Genomic DNA, 16,803 nt, shown 5'->3' on the forward strand with positions numbered 1-16,803 from the left:
TGCTCTTGCAGATAGTAGCTTCAACCAGTTAAAGGGACTCCTTACCTCTGCTCCTATCTTAGTATGCCCGGACTTCTCCAAAGAGTTTACCATACAGTGTGATGCTAGTGGCCATGGCATTGGGGTTGTTTTGTTACAGGAGCATGGAGTGATTGCCTTTGAGAGCGGTAAGCTTACAAATAGAAAAACGGCCATGAATGTTTATGACCAGGAGATGTTGGTTGTCTTACATGCAATTAAAAAGTGGCACCATTACTTGTATGGCAGCCGATTCAGAGTACACAGTGATCACAGGGCTCTTAAGCATTTCCTTACTCAGTCCAATCTTACTCCTAAGCAACGTTTGTGGGTAGTTACACTATAGAATTATGATTTTGACATCACTCGTACGAGGGGCAAAGACAATATAGTGGCTGATTCTCTTTCTCATACGTGGGCTTGCAAAGTTTCAGCTATGACTGAATTACATAATGATTGTACTGAAGAATTACATGAGGCTTATCTTTTGGATGAAGAATTTAGCCATATTTTTCAGAAATTACAGCAAGGTCTTATGGAAGAAAACTCGCATTATTAGTTCAAAAATGGCCTTATTGGTTGAAAGGCAAGATTGTTATTCCTTCTACCTCTTCTTTTACACGGAAAATTATGGAGGAACTACATTCTTCGCCTTTAGCTGGACATTTAGGAGTTTTCAAGACCTATGATAGGATTAGTAAAAGTTTCTATTAGAAAGGACTGTGGAAAGATGTCAAGGACTTTGTCATGAAGTGTATCCCTTGTTAGCAGAATAAGGACAACACCCATAAGCCAGGAGGTTTGTTACAGCCATTACCTATTCCTACAAGTAAATGGACTCATATTACTATGGATTTCATTACTGGCTTACATACTACCAAGAAGGGATGGAATAGTATATATGTGGTGGTAGATAGACTCACCAAGGCAGCCCATTTTATTCCAACTAAGATTCAGTTTACTGCTTCTCAAGTGGCCAGTCAGTTTATAGAGCAGATTTTTCGACTATATGGATTACCGCAGGTGATTGTTCATGATAGACTCAAAGTTTATGAGTAACTTTTGGCAGGCGGTATTTATATCTATGGGCACTAAATTGGCTCCATCTACGGCCAATCATCCACAAACTGATGGACAGACAGAAAGGGTCAATAAATGGTTGGAGACTTATCTTCGCCATTTCTGCTATGATGTCCAAACTTCATGGGATTCTTGGTTACACTTGGCTGAGTTTGCTTATAACAATTCTTCCCACGCTAGTATTGGAGTCTCACCCTTCGAGGCTTTGTATGGTTACAAGGTGCCCTTACCCACAGTCATCTTTAATGAAAGGATCAATCCTCATGGGAAGGAAGTGTTAGAAAGAATGCAAACCCTTCTTCAACAATGCAAGATGAATATTAGGAAAGCTCAAGGCCAAATGAAGATGTATGCTGATGAGAAGAGGTAGCCTTTAGAGTTCCAAGAAGGAGAGTTGGTCTTACTGAAGGTGCCCAAGTCCAGGTACTCTACATTAAAAGACGGATCTAGTAATAAGCTTGCTCATAGGTTTTATGGCCCTTACTGGATCCTTAAGCGAATTGGAGACTTGGCATACAGATTAGAGCTTTCCTCTTCCACAAAGATTCACAATATCTTCCATGTTAGTCAGCTCTTGCCTTTTTATGGTGATCCAGTGGATATAGTTGATGAGTTGCCACCTATTGATGAAGAAGGTCTTGTTCAGTACATCCCAGAGGCTGTTATAGGTCAACGTGAAAAGAAGCTTCGATCTCGTTCTATCGTGGAATATTTGATCAAATGGAGAGGTTTACCACCTAAGGAAGCTTCTTGGAGACATGATTCTATATTGGATGAGTTTCCTTTCTCAAGGGATACATTGGTGGCTGAAGCCTATTGATTATGGAGCTAGTGATGATGTAGACAGGATCAGGACAGCACGCTATTTTAGAACAGTTTTAATCGTGCCTAATTTTTAGAATTAAGCTATCTACATGGGCTTAAAGTACTCTTCAAGAGTTCCGTTTTAATATATGGCACGCCTCATTTGGACACTTCTACTAGAAGTAATGGCAAATTTGGTCCAGCAGGGTCTATTTACACAACAAGCTGTCTACTTTATTTTGAGATTATCTATTGAAGATTTTATGGCTCCATATATTTTTGAAGTATTCCAGATCATGTATATAGCTGAGGCCTACTCTTGTTCTTCAATTTTCGTCCATATGGTTGGTCATACTTCATTCATTTTCCCATTTGTAAAGCTGTAAAAACAAAGTAGTACTCTGTTCTATCCATCCTTTTCTAGTCTTTCAGGTTTGTTTTTTAGGACAAAAACTTTTGGGAAGGGATGGATTGTAAGAAGCTGGGAATAAGGACTTAGTGTAAAATAATATTGATATTATGTCATGTCACACTAACATTGGTATAAAAGGGGAGGACATGTAATTTTTCACATCTTTTTGATACATTAATACAATTACTGTCCTTCTCTCCCATCTTGCTCACAGCTTCCATGGCTTCTCTCTCTTTCATGTCTTTCTCTCTCTAAATCTAGTCTTTCTCTCTCCTCATCACTCTCTTTCTCCCTCTTCCTGCAGTCTTTCTCTCTCTTCTGCAGTCTTCTCTCTCCTCTTTCTCTCTCTCTCTAGTTCTCTCTCTGACAAAGCGTTAATGAATCATTGTGTGTTGTAGACTCACAACAATTACATATTGTTGATGAGTTGTATGATTTGGATGGGTGTCCTGAAGTGAGCCCATGTCTTTGATGTGTTTGGATCTTCTGGTGTTGTGAGTCAAGAGGTAACCCAATTTGATATTTTTAAGAATGTGGATGATTGTGTTGTTGAGGTGGAAGACCTTTACTAGCACCTTTTGGTAAAGTTTTTTTAAATTGAAGGAATAGGTATGTTGTTGAGTTTGAGCTTGGTAACAAAGATAGGATTGAGATCTTGTTCAAAAACTCTCTAGCTATCATGTTTTCATTCAAGGTGGATGGGAGGGATGTGTGGATTTTTCATCTTTTTATGAGAGCTATACTGCACATAAATGCCTGTAGACTAGGGGGAAGAGCTAAATATATCACACATTTCCTCGTAAACTCAAAACCCCTAAAAAATCATATCAAGGATAGGATTTTTTACTAGATTTTCTTGATCGAGATTGGTGTTTTCTTGGACAGATTGGAGCTAGATTTTGATTGTAGCTGATGTACATCCTAAATCGTGTATACCTTCTTGTCGATATCATTGCATATCACCAGGATCATTGGTTCATGAACACTTCACATTGCACTTGTCAAATATAGTGCACTCAGGGGTCGTCTCCAAATTCTTCAATCACTTCCATGCCATGGGTTGGGCTAAAGCACTTATTGCACCATCATTGAGTTCACACCAATGGTTCTGGCTTTGCATCACTTCAAAATCATAAGTGACTGAGCATTGAGTACATTTTCAAAACATGTTTTGGTTAGGAAACGTTGCATTGAATTGAAAGCAAGTAAATTAAGAAATATCAACACTCGTTTGGGGACCTAAGAGAGGCCAGAACATTCCTTGGAGAAGGTTGATTATGCATGGAGCTACAAGACTTATGTTTGGATATTTCTTTGAGCTTGAATTCCCTTTAGCTTCTATTTTGTTCTAAGTTGGTTTTCCCTTGAAGATGAGAGAAATCTTGGAATCTATGGTCTTGTTTACCTATTAGCATGCCTTGATGATCTCACAAATATGCTAGTTAGAGTCTAGTATAGTTTATTTCTTATGAGGCGAGGATGGTTATTGTCCTCATGGATGGGACTTGGGTTTGGTATTTAAGTGTTGCAAGGATTTGTGGAGTAGCATCTTTAAGCTCAAGCCCTTCATGTGGGAAATGATGGTGATGGACCTTATGCTATTGAAGTTGGAAAATATGAGGATGAGGCATGGCTAATCAATGTTCATGTTATTATTGACACTCCAGAAACACTCGATCCAAAGGGCTATTTGGAGTGCAGGTTTGGTTATTCAAAGTGTTATGACAGCATCTTGTGCTCTTCAAAGCTTATTAGAAGAACAAGGATTGACGGCAAGAGATGGCATACAATTTCATACTTACACAAGGGCTAGAGAGTAGGGTTAGGTAAGTGAGTTGGTTTGTTAACACTGGATGTGAAAGAAGGAACTGCGTGATTGCCTTTTGAATCATTGACTCATGTTGGAAATTCATTGGCTATGCCTATACAACTTGCATTGGCAATTAGGGAGGAGTACTTAGCATTCAAAAAGGTGGGGGCATCAAGGGAGTGGCTGAGTATATCCAAGTACGATTGTGGGGCTATATGAAGAGACACCAAGTGGAGGAATGATTGTAGAATTGTTAAAAGAATTCCACAGCAATTGTAAGCATGTGCCAAGAGTTCCAGATTATCGCCCAAGATAAATCACCATATTCAGGAGGTGGTCTGGATTGTGATAGCAGGAGTACCAACATGAAGGAGCTATTGAAGGTGGTGGCATTAGGAAGATGGAACGAGCAGCCACATGCATGGTGACCGTTACTAAGGCATTGGGAAGGTGGTGGCATTGGGAAGGGAGCCAGTAGCCTTGGGGTGATGGTTCTATCCAGGGAGGACAAAATTAGTGTTTGATGAGATTGCATGGGAGATTAGAGAGACGTGAAGGCTGATCTTCATGCAATTGTGGATTCACGATGGGATGTAATCAAGCAAGAGGGCCTGATGGATGATAAGTTTGATTTGATGAGTATGATAATAGCAGAAAGTTAGAGATCAATGGCGAAAAATTCATCATAACCATTTTCTTTATCATAATCGATGGCATGCAATTGTGCAAGTTCGAACTGTGTATGCATTCATGGGTAAAAATGCATATGTGTGACAATACTTAATTACATCCCCTCCAATGGCTCAAAAAGTGCATACTTAATGCGGAAAGGATTGTGTGACCATACTGAATTACAATTGCATAGTTAATGCATTAGTGATGTCCTTTTTCAAGGTCTCGTGCCAACGCACGTCCTTACAATTTTTTGGGTGGTAAGCTTTGAAGTTTGGTGTTCGAATTTCGAAGCATCAAGCGCACAACGTGATAAGAGCCTTGCTCGGACGAACAAATTTTTGACACATTGGTGTCCTTGCGACGATATAAATGCAAATTTCCAGCACGGAAATGAGTGCAGGAAAATGGGTGGGAAGGTGAGAGGCATGTAAATGCAGAGACTACCTTGGGGGGGTACTAATGGCAGCAGCAGAGCTACGTAGTACGGAGGCAACTGCTGGTAAAAAAGTAACTGCGCGCTGGGGACAAGTCATTATATGCAGAGGGAGTGGGCACTACTGAACAGTGAACAGTGGATAGTAGGTAACGTTCTGTGCAAAGCTCAAGCTGGAACTCCTTCCCCCCCCCCCCCCCCTCGAAACCCATAAAACCCCACACGCGCGCGAGCGCGCGCGAGAGAGAGAGAGAGAGAGAGAGAGAGAGAATTGAGCTTCTGCAGCAATGGAGGTGACGAAGGACCATGAGAACGTCCAGCCAGCTGCGCCGCGCAAGAAGAAGACGTCTCCCACACCAGGACTGCTCTACAAGTTCCCATGGGAGGGCTTGGGCAACTGGAAGGTATAATGATAAAGCTTAAATTCCATGCACCATTCATTCTCAATCGACCGTCTCTAATCACCCAGCGTAGTCGAATTATTAAGGTCTTAATCGAGGTAATCCAAGTCTGTACTGAGGCCCGCATTGCGATCATTTTATAATGCAGTACGTGGTGGTGTTCCTTCCTATCGCAGTCAAGGCCCTGCATGTGCACTGCTACACGACGGGGCAGCCATGGTACATGAACATGTTCCTGCACGTCCTCCTCATAGCGGGCGTGCGGTACCTGGCCTTTCAGATGTGGTCCACCGTCAACTTCCTGCCCGCCATCTCTCGCAAACACCGGATTGTCGAGAAGAGCCAAACCTTCGAGCAAATCGACCACGAAGCTTCCTGGTCGGTCTCTCTGTAATTGTAAGAGGTTGCACTAGCTTCCTAGAGGGGGAGTTTCATTGGTTTTTGGAGAAAATCGAAACTCAATCCATATCACGTGGACTAGTTTCTGATTTTCTCCTAAACCAACGGAGCTATTCCTGTGCGGGTTTTCTCATGAGAGGAGTTTTTTTTTTCTCATGAGAGGAGTTTTCGAGAAGGAACAAAAGGTTATCAACAAAAATAAGCAAGGCCACATGGAGGGTTTTGATAACCTCCCCCGTCTAATAAATTTTTCTAAAAAATATACTCTAATCAAATGTGCAAATTCCATTTTGGGGCATGTTGAGGATTGGTCCACTTGTCCCACTCCATTTTAAAGAATGGTTGTTGGGAGAAACACCACCCCTTGGGTGTTTCTTGATAAAGAAATGGTTTGTTAAGAAAACTCGGAACCTCCCCACGGGCCTCAAGCGGCCTCCACTTTTCTCAAAAAACCTTAAGAAAACCCGCATGAGATCAACTCCATAGCTTTTTGGAAAGACACCAAGCTTGTTTAAAGAAAAAGGGAGAAGTAATGATCCTTCTTCTCCTAATTGGGATGAAGGATGCATTCCTTTCTTAAAGTAGAGGTGTCTTTCAAACTTTGTAATTCGAAAAGGGTTCTTAAAAACCCCCCACGTGTCTTGATTTTGTTATTGGAAACCATTTCCTTGGGTGGGCCTCTTGAAAAATAATTCCCGTGAGAAAACCCGAAAAGGAAAAGCTCTTGATCAAACCATGTGCTACCTCATTCGAACAAATCAAAAAGCTTAGGTAACCTCTTAAGTGAGACATTTTTTCCCTCAACCAAACTAGTTGAGCCAATCACCTTGCGTGTTATCAAAGCATTGCTAATTATATTAGCTAAACACACACCACGTGGCCATCCTTGAAGTACATTAAGTTATTTGTTCAAGAAAAAGACTAAATCATAGTAATCACATGTAAATGTCCATTTTATAAATCTTAAAATGAATTCCCTAACATATAAATGACCATTGGATAAAGTGAAACTAATAACATACATTGAGTAAACCCTAAACATATATAAATTTTGCTCTCATTTTGCAACCAATGAAGTATAGAGTTGGTAAAAATATATTTAGATGAGCAACTAAATACCCATCACAAAACACAATATTGAAGGACCTCAAACCTAAGTATGATCTTCATATTCCCCTTGGGTGATCTTAATGTACCAACATCTTGGCCTTCTCTATGCTCGCCTCCAAGTTTTATGCCTTAAATTATGTAAATGTCTCTATGTATAGAGCCACACATATCAAATGAACATATATAATCATACACACATTTACATGATATATCATTGTGAGATCTATCAAAAACTTGATACATATCTTCATGACCTTTTCTAGGAGTATTCCTATTGTATTAGATGTTTATATAATTGAAAAGAAAGTAAATATATAAGATCTCAAAGTACTCTATTTTTCCTCGAGTCTGTGAGTAGATTATATGTCAATGTGTACATGCTTTAGAATACTAAGACCTTCACACACGCACGCATGCACGCACACACACACACAACACACCACACACACATGAGGGTTGAGTAAGTATTTGTGCATAAGCAAATTAAAGAGAGAAAATAAAATACAACTTTGTCCAAGTATGTAGAGTGGGTCTTTGAATATGAATCCCCCTATCATTTTTCTTAACTCCACCTCTATGTGGCTTTTGCAAGGTAGAGAGAGAGAGAGAGAGAGAGAGAGAGAGAGAGAGAGTGTGTGTGTGTGTGTGTGTGGTGTCCTTTGCATAAACAAAGCTAGGTTAGAAGATGACAAAGATGGCACATTTGGATGGGTAGGCTATGTAGTTCAAGGAGAGTCCAAGCACGGGGGATTCACTAGTAATAATAAGGAGACGTCACCTGCATGCAAGAAATATATGAAAATACCCCTTATCTATCTCCTATTTATGGGACCTTATCTTATAAAATGTACCTTCATTCCCTTAAATAACCCCCCTTCCTTCCACTCACATGGTACCATACGCTAAACCCTAGTGGACCCCTTGGGAGTCCAAGGGCTTGCTCTTGTTTATATGCAACACATAATGCATAGTTTCTCCCTTGTTTTAAGCCCATACATGGATTGATGTGCTTCCATTTGGTGATACACACCAACTTAAGGATGTCTCGTAGCATTGCATGTCTTTGGGAGGCATAGAGGCTATGCAAGCATTACCCCTAGATAGTACTTCTCAACCTCTAGTGACTACCGTATCATCATCATCATCATCACCTCTCTCTCTCTCTCTCTCTCTCTCTCTCTCTCTCTCTCTCTCTCTCGTAGATGTATGTGCAAGGAAACACAAGCAAAATTTTCTCTTGACATAGCTTAGTGAGAGTGGCCTCACATACATGTGTGCATATGTGTGCGCACTTGTTTAGGTCCATGGTCAATCTTTAGGATATTCTCTAGCTAGATATTCATGGGTTAGTTCTCAAGTATTTAGGCTTGTAGTCTACCTTTAGAATAACTTTATGCCAATCCTAAAAACTTTGAAGAGTTAAGTCTCAGATGCTTTGTTGGGGAGGACTCAATAGTTATCATCATGGAAGTTGTCCCCTTACTTGATGAGTTACTTGGATGAAACAATGTTGATTAGGGCTAATACCGTCGAGTTTGGAACTTCTATTCAAGCTCTTTCGAAAAGAGATTTCTCAAGGATTATCTTGTATTTCAAGTTTTGAATGTTGGTGAAATCTTTTGTCTCTTTTGTATGTAAAGTCCTTGATAAACACGAAATTGGTTTAGTTTATTTTAAAGGTATTGTGTAACTTCCAATGAGCAATTGTGTATTCAGCATGAGAGAGAGAGATTCTCTTATATTTTAAAGAACTATTGTAAATGTTTGTTGGATATCTTAGATAATCAAAATGATTGAAATTTTTAATGTTTTATAAAAAGATTTGCACACACTTATATTCATGTATGTTTGTGACAAAACAATATGATGGTTGATGATGTGCTAATCCTAGTGTAGTAAAGGTTTCTTATAAATGATATTATACAATCTTGAACTCAATTTTAATTTCCCTTTGTACGATAGGGAGAATATGATACTCTTGAATACATGGATACATTGGGGCCTTGCTGAGATGCATGAGCGTAATGGCTTTGGAGTGAGAGAACTTTATCTATGGAACACCAAAGGTGTTTTATTTGGATTGTTATTTCATATTGGACCTGTGGAGTGGGTTTACTATTGGGCTCATAGAGCTCTCCATCACCATTATCTCTTTATGCGATATCACTCTCACCATCACACTTCTTTTATAATACAACCTGTTACATGTAAGTTCTCTCATTTTCCACATATATTAACTGTTTGGTGCTTCTAATTAGCTTATCAATGTCAATATGTTCATTTTCGTAGGTTTGGAAAACTTACAATTAGTAATGTCACCTGCCCACCATGTTTTAACACATCTTTAAAATGTTTCTTAAAATACATTACTAATTAGGTTGTGCCATGCTTGGGGGAGTAAGTCAAAGTTCATGCAAGATGTCACAAGAGTTCAATATTTGGGGTTTCTAAAATACTCTACTCATGCACATTCAAAGTTAAAATATGGCACATTTTGATACATAAGGATCTTAAAAGGAGATGTAGGAGGGGTCTATCCGGGCTTCAAAACGGATTTTGTAGAAACTCCACAAGTGTAATTGCTACATGGGATTTAGATGTTCTCAACTCCTTCCCTCAAGGTTGCATTGCACTTTTACCTAACAAAACATGTAAAATATATCTCATGCATTGCATTAAACTTATTAGCATCCAATTCAAAAAAGCCTTGGATTTGATAAAACCTTGCTAGACAAACCTTTTTCTCAAGAATCTTACAGTTTTTACCTATTTGTGGAGTTATGTGAATGCACACTATCATGATCCTTGATATTAATAAAACCTTTTGGTTAATAGAAAAGCTTCATATTCTTTGCTTGGTTATATATTTATGAGGTGAACTCTAGTCTTATTTGCATATATAGTTTATCCATTGTGTTTTGTACTAAACTTCTCAATTATTAACACATTGTGATTTTCTCACTTTTTAACATAGTGTGTGCTTGTTGGACAGCAAGTAACCATCCTTTCTTGGAGCACTTATTCTATGCCTTGCTTCTTGGGATAAGCATAGCCCCTGGATACTTTACAGATCTTGGCTCAATTGGATTGATCTACTTCAATGCTCTCTTTATAGACTTCATGAATGCATGGGGACATTGCAACTTTGAGTTCATCCCAGAGCATGCTTACAAAATCTTTCCTCCACTCAAGTACATTGTGTATAGCCCAACGTAAGTAGTGAATTTAGCAAAATATATTAATTGTGTTTTGTTTCTTTTACAATCCATGCTTCTTGTGAAGTAAATCTTTGTCAATTTATATCTTAGTCAAAGATGTAGAATAGTAATGACTTGAGATGATGAGAGATGCATCTCAATTGTATTGCACATTTTGACAAAGGATTCTAGTACTTTCTTCTACACATCTCTTAGTAAACTTGGAGACTATCGCAACATCTTGAAGGAGGTGTGCTCTCATAATGTATTGTAAGTATGAAAAAGGAGCATAAGCATGAGAGAGAGAGAGAGAGAGAGAGAGAGAGAGAGAGAGAGAGAGAGAGAGAGAGAGAGAGAGAGAGAGAGAGAGAGAGAGAGAGAGAGAGCAAAGATGTACTATCAATATCATGTATGCATGATCACCATAGCCTCAAGCAAACACAAGAAATAAGGCAAGTTTTGTTAATCTCCCATCTACTCAAGAGAATAGCTTGTTTTAGCACCACCTCGATATATTTTGGTAGACTTTATGAGTCCCTTAACATTAACCTTGCTAATCTATTGACCATTTAGTCCACCAACCCTTATGCTCATCCCTTGGGCTTACTACACCCTAACACATACTATCCATTGACTCCTTAATCTTGTCAATACCTTAGTATGCTAGTCCATTGCCTACTATCAACATAATAGTCGAGCTATCCTATGGAATATGTTTGCTCAAGACCTTTTTCTTACATTACTCCCCTCTTTTGGAAGAGATCTCATCCTAAAAAAGTGGAAAAGTATCTTCTTGAGTGCGCTAATATATTTCTAAGTAGAATGATTTTCAAATCAATCTTTTCACTTATCCAAAACTTGTTTGTAGACATGATGGTGCATATGATGCTTGTGAAAGTCAAAGTCCTCTTCAAAAGTGACCATACTTTTATGTTCATCCTCATGTTTCTTATATTAGTATTGAGCTTGCTTAACATTCAAGCATGCAATTTTCATCATATCAAAATAACATGCAAGAAAGTCCTTTATATGTTGAACTTTCTCATTGGAAAATTCCATTGGTGATTAGGGTTGAAATCCATACATAAGCATGAAGGGACTAAACCATGTAGTCACATGCTTAGCACTCTTTTAAGCAATGAGAAGAAAAAACTTCAAATCTAGTGCCAAAAGTTGCATAGGCATGACATGTGATAGAACTCTAGAGGCATTGTTTGCCAACCTGTAGTTAAGAGGTGCTTGAAATACACTTTATCTCTTTAAAAGTTAGCTTTTGAAAACCTTGCAATTAATCATATGCCACCCCATTGTGGAGCAACAACATGGCTTAACCTAGTAGTTAGATATCTTGCAATTAATCGTGTAGGGGTAATGATAGTACTATGATAGGTGACCTCTTGGAAAGTTTTTCTTTAAGCAATGGTTGTGCCTTGCATGAAGGCAATTGTGCCAATGAAGCCTTCATAGCCTTGTTGCCAAGGTATGTGTCTTAGTCACTAGCTATAGTTGGTCGCAAATGATATGGTTTAGATTTGATTGGTTGCATGCCCATTGCATTGCTTACTCTCTATTCCTTGCTTGTGCCTTGGTTGTCAACCATAGTTGGATGCATATGGTATCGCTTGGGTTTGTTTGGTCATAGGCATGTTGTGCACACGCATGCTTATCCTTTTGTTGTAATCTACTTTGGCACTTGTTTCATGCAAGCAAGCATGTGTTCCCTTCATGCATGGTTGTCATAGCCTTGAGTAAACATAAAAAGTCAATAGAGATTTGTTAACCCCCCAACCACTCAAGAGAATGGCCCATTTTAGCACCACATTGGTATATATAAGTAGACCTTGGTGCATACATTCATATAGATCACCAATCTTTTGATTCGTGGACCCTTATGTTCATCTCTTGGACATCTGATGCCCCAACATAGGCTATCCCTCTTGACACCGTAACCCTATCAATGCCCTAGCATGCTAACTCATTGCCCATTATCAAGGGTATAGTTGAGTCTATGAATTAAAAATGTTCATTTTGTGATAAATCTATTTTACTTTTAGTTTCAAGGGATTCATTATATGTAAATCCTTGTTATCATGTGTGTTCAATGCCTAGTTTAAAAAATCTCTTATTTTTGGATTTATCATGAGTAAAGCATACCATTTTTCTATTCAAGTTTTGAATATCCCCAATATATGATATCCTTTTATATGTAAAAATTGTCTAAAAAATGATTTTAAAATTCACTTTTATTGAAGCACATAATAGACTTATGTATTTATGATGAATCCCCTCGCCTTTACATTTCATGATACCATTCTTTTAGTTTAATAATAACTAGCCTTCTATACTCCTTAACATAGATAATGTTGATGCAGCCATATAACATCAAAACGATTGGTTACTTTTCAAAATATCTTTTGTATTAAAAGCAAGATACTTCAAATTGATGGTTGTCGCAGGTTTCATTCTCTCCATCACACAAAAGTGCACACCAATTTCTCTCTCTTCATCCCATTTTATGACTATCTTTATGGGACTGCAGATGCAACATTGCAATCTCTCCATCAAACGGCTCGCAAAGGTAAGACAACATCTATTGAGTTTCAAGTTATTATGTTATAGTATTTATAAATGTTTCCATGAGGAGGTGCATATGTATGCATGTGCGAGCCCTTGTGTGATTGCACGTTTACACAAGAGTAAGTGCTTCACATGCATGGTGTGAATGCATGCATACATGTTTATGCATGTGCACAATCCTCTTATACTTTGTCCAATTGTATTAAGAGAACATTAAGGGAGAACTATTAATAGGCAAAGAACTACGATGACTATCATGAAGTGTAAAAACAATGCAGTTTGGAAAATCTATAATGAATACAAAGTGCATGTTTCAAAGTTTTAGTACCTTAGTGGATTGCTCAAGTATACACTTGAGTATTGAACGAGAGAAAATATATAATCTTGTAGATATGTGAGATTTTGCGTTAAAAAATCTTTCCTAGTTTAAGTTTGATAATTATCAAGTAAAATTTTGGGGAACAATAAGAAAGATTTACATAATCTCATTTGTTATTTCTATAATCTCAAGTTAAGAGGGACCTAAAGGAAAACATGTTCTTTTTCCTTTCATTGATCGATATTTATATTAAGGTTCTTGATTATCTTTGGTCAATATGGTTTGTTTAGTCCCATATGGTTGTTGTCTAAGCTCATACATAACTCCATACTCTAACTACCATTACCAAGTTGGATTAGTTGAAGTGATAGAAATATAAATATCTAAAGGCCATGCCAAAATAATAGCCTCTTAGTTTCACTAGATTTTCATATGATCTCACACCATTTTATTTGGTGTAATCTATTACTTTGTGATTTTAGGACGGGAAGAGAAAGTGGATTGCGTATATCTTACACATGTAACAGAGATTTTGTCACTCTTCCATTTTCCATTTGGCTTTCAAACCTTTGCTGCCCATCCTTACAACACCAACAAATGGTATTTATGGCTTTTATGGCCTTTCACTTTGCCACTTGTATTACTTATGTGGCTCTTTGCCACACCCTTTGTTGGTTTGGTCCATCATGTTCTCCCTTCCACAACTTACAACAAGGCTTTGGAGCTCCAAACTTGGGTCATTCCTCGCTTCAATTTCCAAGTAAACTTCTTGACCTATTCATTAGATTATTATGTGGAAACCTTTCATGAGTGACATACATAAAACTTGAAGCACAAGTTGTGAAATCAACCACATTGAGGCTACTCAACATCTAACTATCAATAAGAGCGAAAACTCCTTGTACTCAATAGGTCTCTTGACATCCAAGAGTGGATGGTGTGAAAAAGTGGATTTTGCATGTCTATAGTCTTTTATTTTATAAATATAAGAGAGAATGGCATAGAAAAAGAAGCATTTATATATATGTCTATACATTCCTTATAATCTAATATGATGTCTTGTTTACTTTTGTAGTATCACATGGAGACACAAAAGAGAAGGATTAATGGTTGGATTGAAGATTGCATTTTTCAAGCTCACAAAGCAGGTGCAAAGGTTATAGCCCTAGGATTATTAAATAAGGTAAGGACAAATATTGTTGATTTGGCCAATAAAATATACAGAAATACATGAGAGAGAGAGAGGTGAGTGATGGTTTTAATTTGGCTAATGTTTTGTAGGAGGCAAATTTTGATGTGATCAAGTTGGAAAAAAAGGGGTTTTGTACTCCAATAGTGACTGGCGAAACCCTGGCTACAGCCATTGTGGTCAAAAGAGTAGCCATTGCAAAAGATGACAAAGATCATGTATTCTTAACTCATGCTAATTCTAGAATGGGTCGTGCCATTGCAACATACCTTGTTGAACGAGTTGGAAGAAAAGTTTTGGTAATACACACTCTTCAACATAGATGTGTGTACACACACAAAGAATGCATGTATATGCACATGTGTATATTTAATATACATGTAAATCTCACATAGATATATATGTATGTGCATGAATATTAGATATATATACCCTTCCTTGTCTACTATCTTGAATTTATATAAAGGTGAAAAGTTACATTTATATTGGATAGAATACTATTTATGTTATCATTCTTATGTTGGTGAGTGTTCTTTTGTGATGTCCATGGTAGGCCTTGTTTCCATCACAGAAGGAATACGAGTCCTTGAGGGCAAGGATTGATGTGGAGTTCCAACAAAATCTCATTTATGTCAAGGGTTTTGAGGCTGGCAAAGAGTGCAAGGTGATTCTCATCTAGACACCTAGCGAATCAACTCTTGACAAGAACATTAGGGAAGCACGTAGTGCCTCATTAGACATGGAGTTTGTCAAAGTCTCATCAAAAGTGTTGATAGTGCATTACAATAAACTCTTGACATGAATGTGTGGTGTGACAACCAAATATAGACAAATTTTATTGTTCAACAATGCTCACACACTTAATCATGTGAATGGAAATATTTAAAAAGATAAAAACCATGGCTCACATACAAGTTTCTTGTTCAATGATGCTCAGGTTTGGATAGTGGGTGACCAATTAGGCTATAAAGAGCAAAGGTGGGCGCCCATGGGTACCCATTTTCATTTATACACCACGTTCCCCATTCAAAAGCATCGGGCGCGGGACTGCACTTACGGGATGGTGCCGGGGCTGAGGCTTCCTGCGAACGCTCAGAATCTGCACGCTTGCCAGGTGCGTCGGTGTGAGGGTTCTTGACTGTGGTTGCTGATGCCGTCTTCCATGATATGCGTGTGTTAGGGTTTGTGACTGTGTCTGCTGATTCCGTCTCCTCTCCCATGCCAGTTGCCGGGCGCGTGTTAGGGTTTGTAACTGTGGTTTCTTTTGTTGATTCTCCATCTTCTGCGATGGCGGACTTGAAAGCCAGTGTCCATCTCTTTGTTTTTCTTTTGTTTCAGGACGTGATGCCTCGGAATGTGGCGAGGGCGTGCTACGCTGCAGGGATGCTGCACGCCCTTGAGGCCTGGCAGCATCACGACTTCCGAGGCGACATCCTCGTCTCGCAGGTTGAAAGCTCTTGGGACGCAGCCCTCAAGCACGGCTTCTCTCTCTGCACTCCATAGCTTTGCAATGTGCATCCATATGTCCGATCTGTTCTGAATAATGTATGAAAACATACATCGCCTTTTTGTTTCTATTTTTTAATTTAACTACATGTATAAAAAATACATCACCTTATTGTTTCTGTTTTTAGATTTATGTACATGTTAAGGGTTCGACAAATTCTCGTCGATGAAGTAATGAATGAGAGGCACCACCACAAACTTCCAAGGTAGATAGTACCTTAATGGTGTATCGTTGCAGGACAGGATCATGTTGCTAGTGCACCACACTCGAAGCTTCAAAAGTTATTCGTAGGGGGGAATTCTTGATCGTCATAACCCTTGCTTAAGTTTTTAGAAAACCACATTCTTGCTTCAGATGGCATTTGAACTTGCAGCATTGGTCATTCAACATTTACCTATAACCAAGGTTGCTAAGGGTCAAATATGCACCCAACCTAGGATCTATGGACTGTTTTGAGGTCTAGTGGGGGACTTTTGCTTGGTCTGCAATCGGCTTGATTGCACCACCTTTTTGTGTGATTGGACTCATTTGTCTGGATGAGTTTGAAACCACCCTAAGGAACCAATGGTACACTTGTATCTTCTATATCAATACTACATATCTTTTTTTTTTTGGGTGCAAATGATAAGCTATATTAGTAGAAGTAAAAGTAAAAGAGGAGTATTGGAAAATGGGAATATTGCAAAATGTGGACTTAAGTAGGAGTCCACCCGCCTAGACCTAGCAAGCTAACTGCTATTTACATTGGCTTAGCTTTTCATTTCCTGACTACATTTCCATTACATCAAGGGTGTCGGCAGGAGGCTTTTCTACATTGCAAGAAACCATGCTTCTCCGCACTTCATTTTCCTTCTCTTTTCTTCATGAATGAG

The 16,803-nt window shown here is 38.6% G+C and overlaps 1 protein-coding gene across 2 annotated transcripts; it reads left to right on the top strand.

Moving 5' to 3' along the window:
- Nucleotides 1-5,445: 5,445 nt before the first annotated feature.
- LOC148018494 (very-long-chain aldehyde decarbonylase GL1-4-like) lies at nt 5,446-16,209 on the top strand. Of its 2 annotated transcripts, XM_087661475.1 has the most exons (12): nt 5,446-5,636; nt 5,782-6,011; nt 9,105-9,349; nt 10,135-10,354; nt 12,796-12,917; nt 13,718-13,995; nt 14,311-14,418; nt 14,517-14,723; nt 14,978-15,088; nt 15,362-15,538; nt 15,763-15,969; nt 16,059-16,209. In XM_087661475.1, exons 1-11 carry the CDS (start codon nt 5,520-5,522, stop codon nt 15,925-15,927), a joined length of 1,980 nt encoding a protein of 659 aa, XP_087517601.1. In that variant the 5' UTR covers nt 5,446-5,519; the 3' UTR covers nt 15,928-15,969; nt 16,059-16,209. The 2 variants fall into 2 exon arrangements, with proteins under 2 accessions (XP_087517601.1, XP_087517600.1); XM_087661474.1 differs by lacking the exon at nt 16,059-16,209 and having other exon boundaries at nt 15,763-16,057.
- Nucleotides 16,210-16,803: the final 594 nt, after the last annotated feature.

The sequence above is a fragment of the Lygodium microphyllum genome, chromosome 21 (assembly GCF_053477565.2).
Source record: "Lygodium microphyllum isolate KBCC chromosome 21, Lygodium_microphyllum_v1.1.10, whole genome shotgun sequence".
NCBI lineage: Eukaryota > Viridiplantae > Streptophyta > Polypodiopsida > Schizaeales > Lygodiaceae > Lygodium > Lygodium microphyllum.

Excerpts from the sequence above, each read along its gene's own strand:
- LOC148018494 (XM_087661475.1), top strand. The coding sequence starts at position 5,520 with ATGGAGGTGACGAAGGACCATGAGAACGTCCAGCCAGCTGCGCCGCGC. Across the intron at positions 5,637-5,781 it reads AGGGCTTGGGCAACTGGAAG|TACGTGGTGGTGTTCCTTCC; the intron begins GTATAATGATAA and ends TTTATAATGCAG. Across the intron at positions 13,996-14,310 it reads TTCCTCGCTTCAATTTCCAA|TATCACATGGAGACACAAAA; the intron begins GTAAACTTCTTG and ends TTACTTTTGTAG.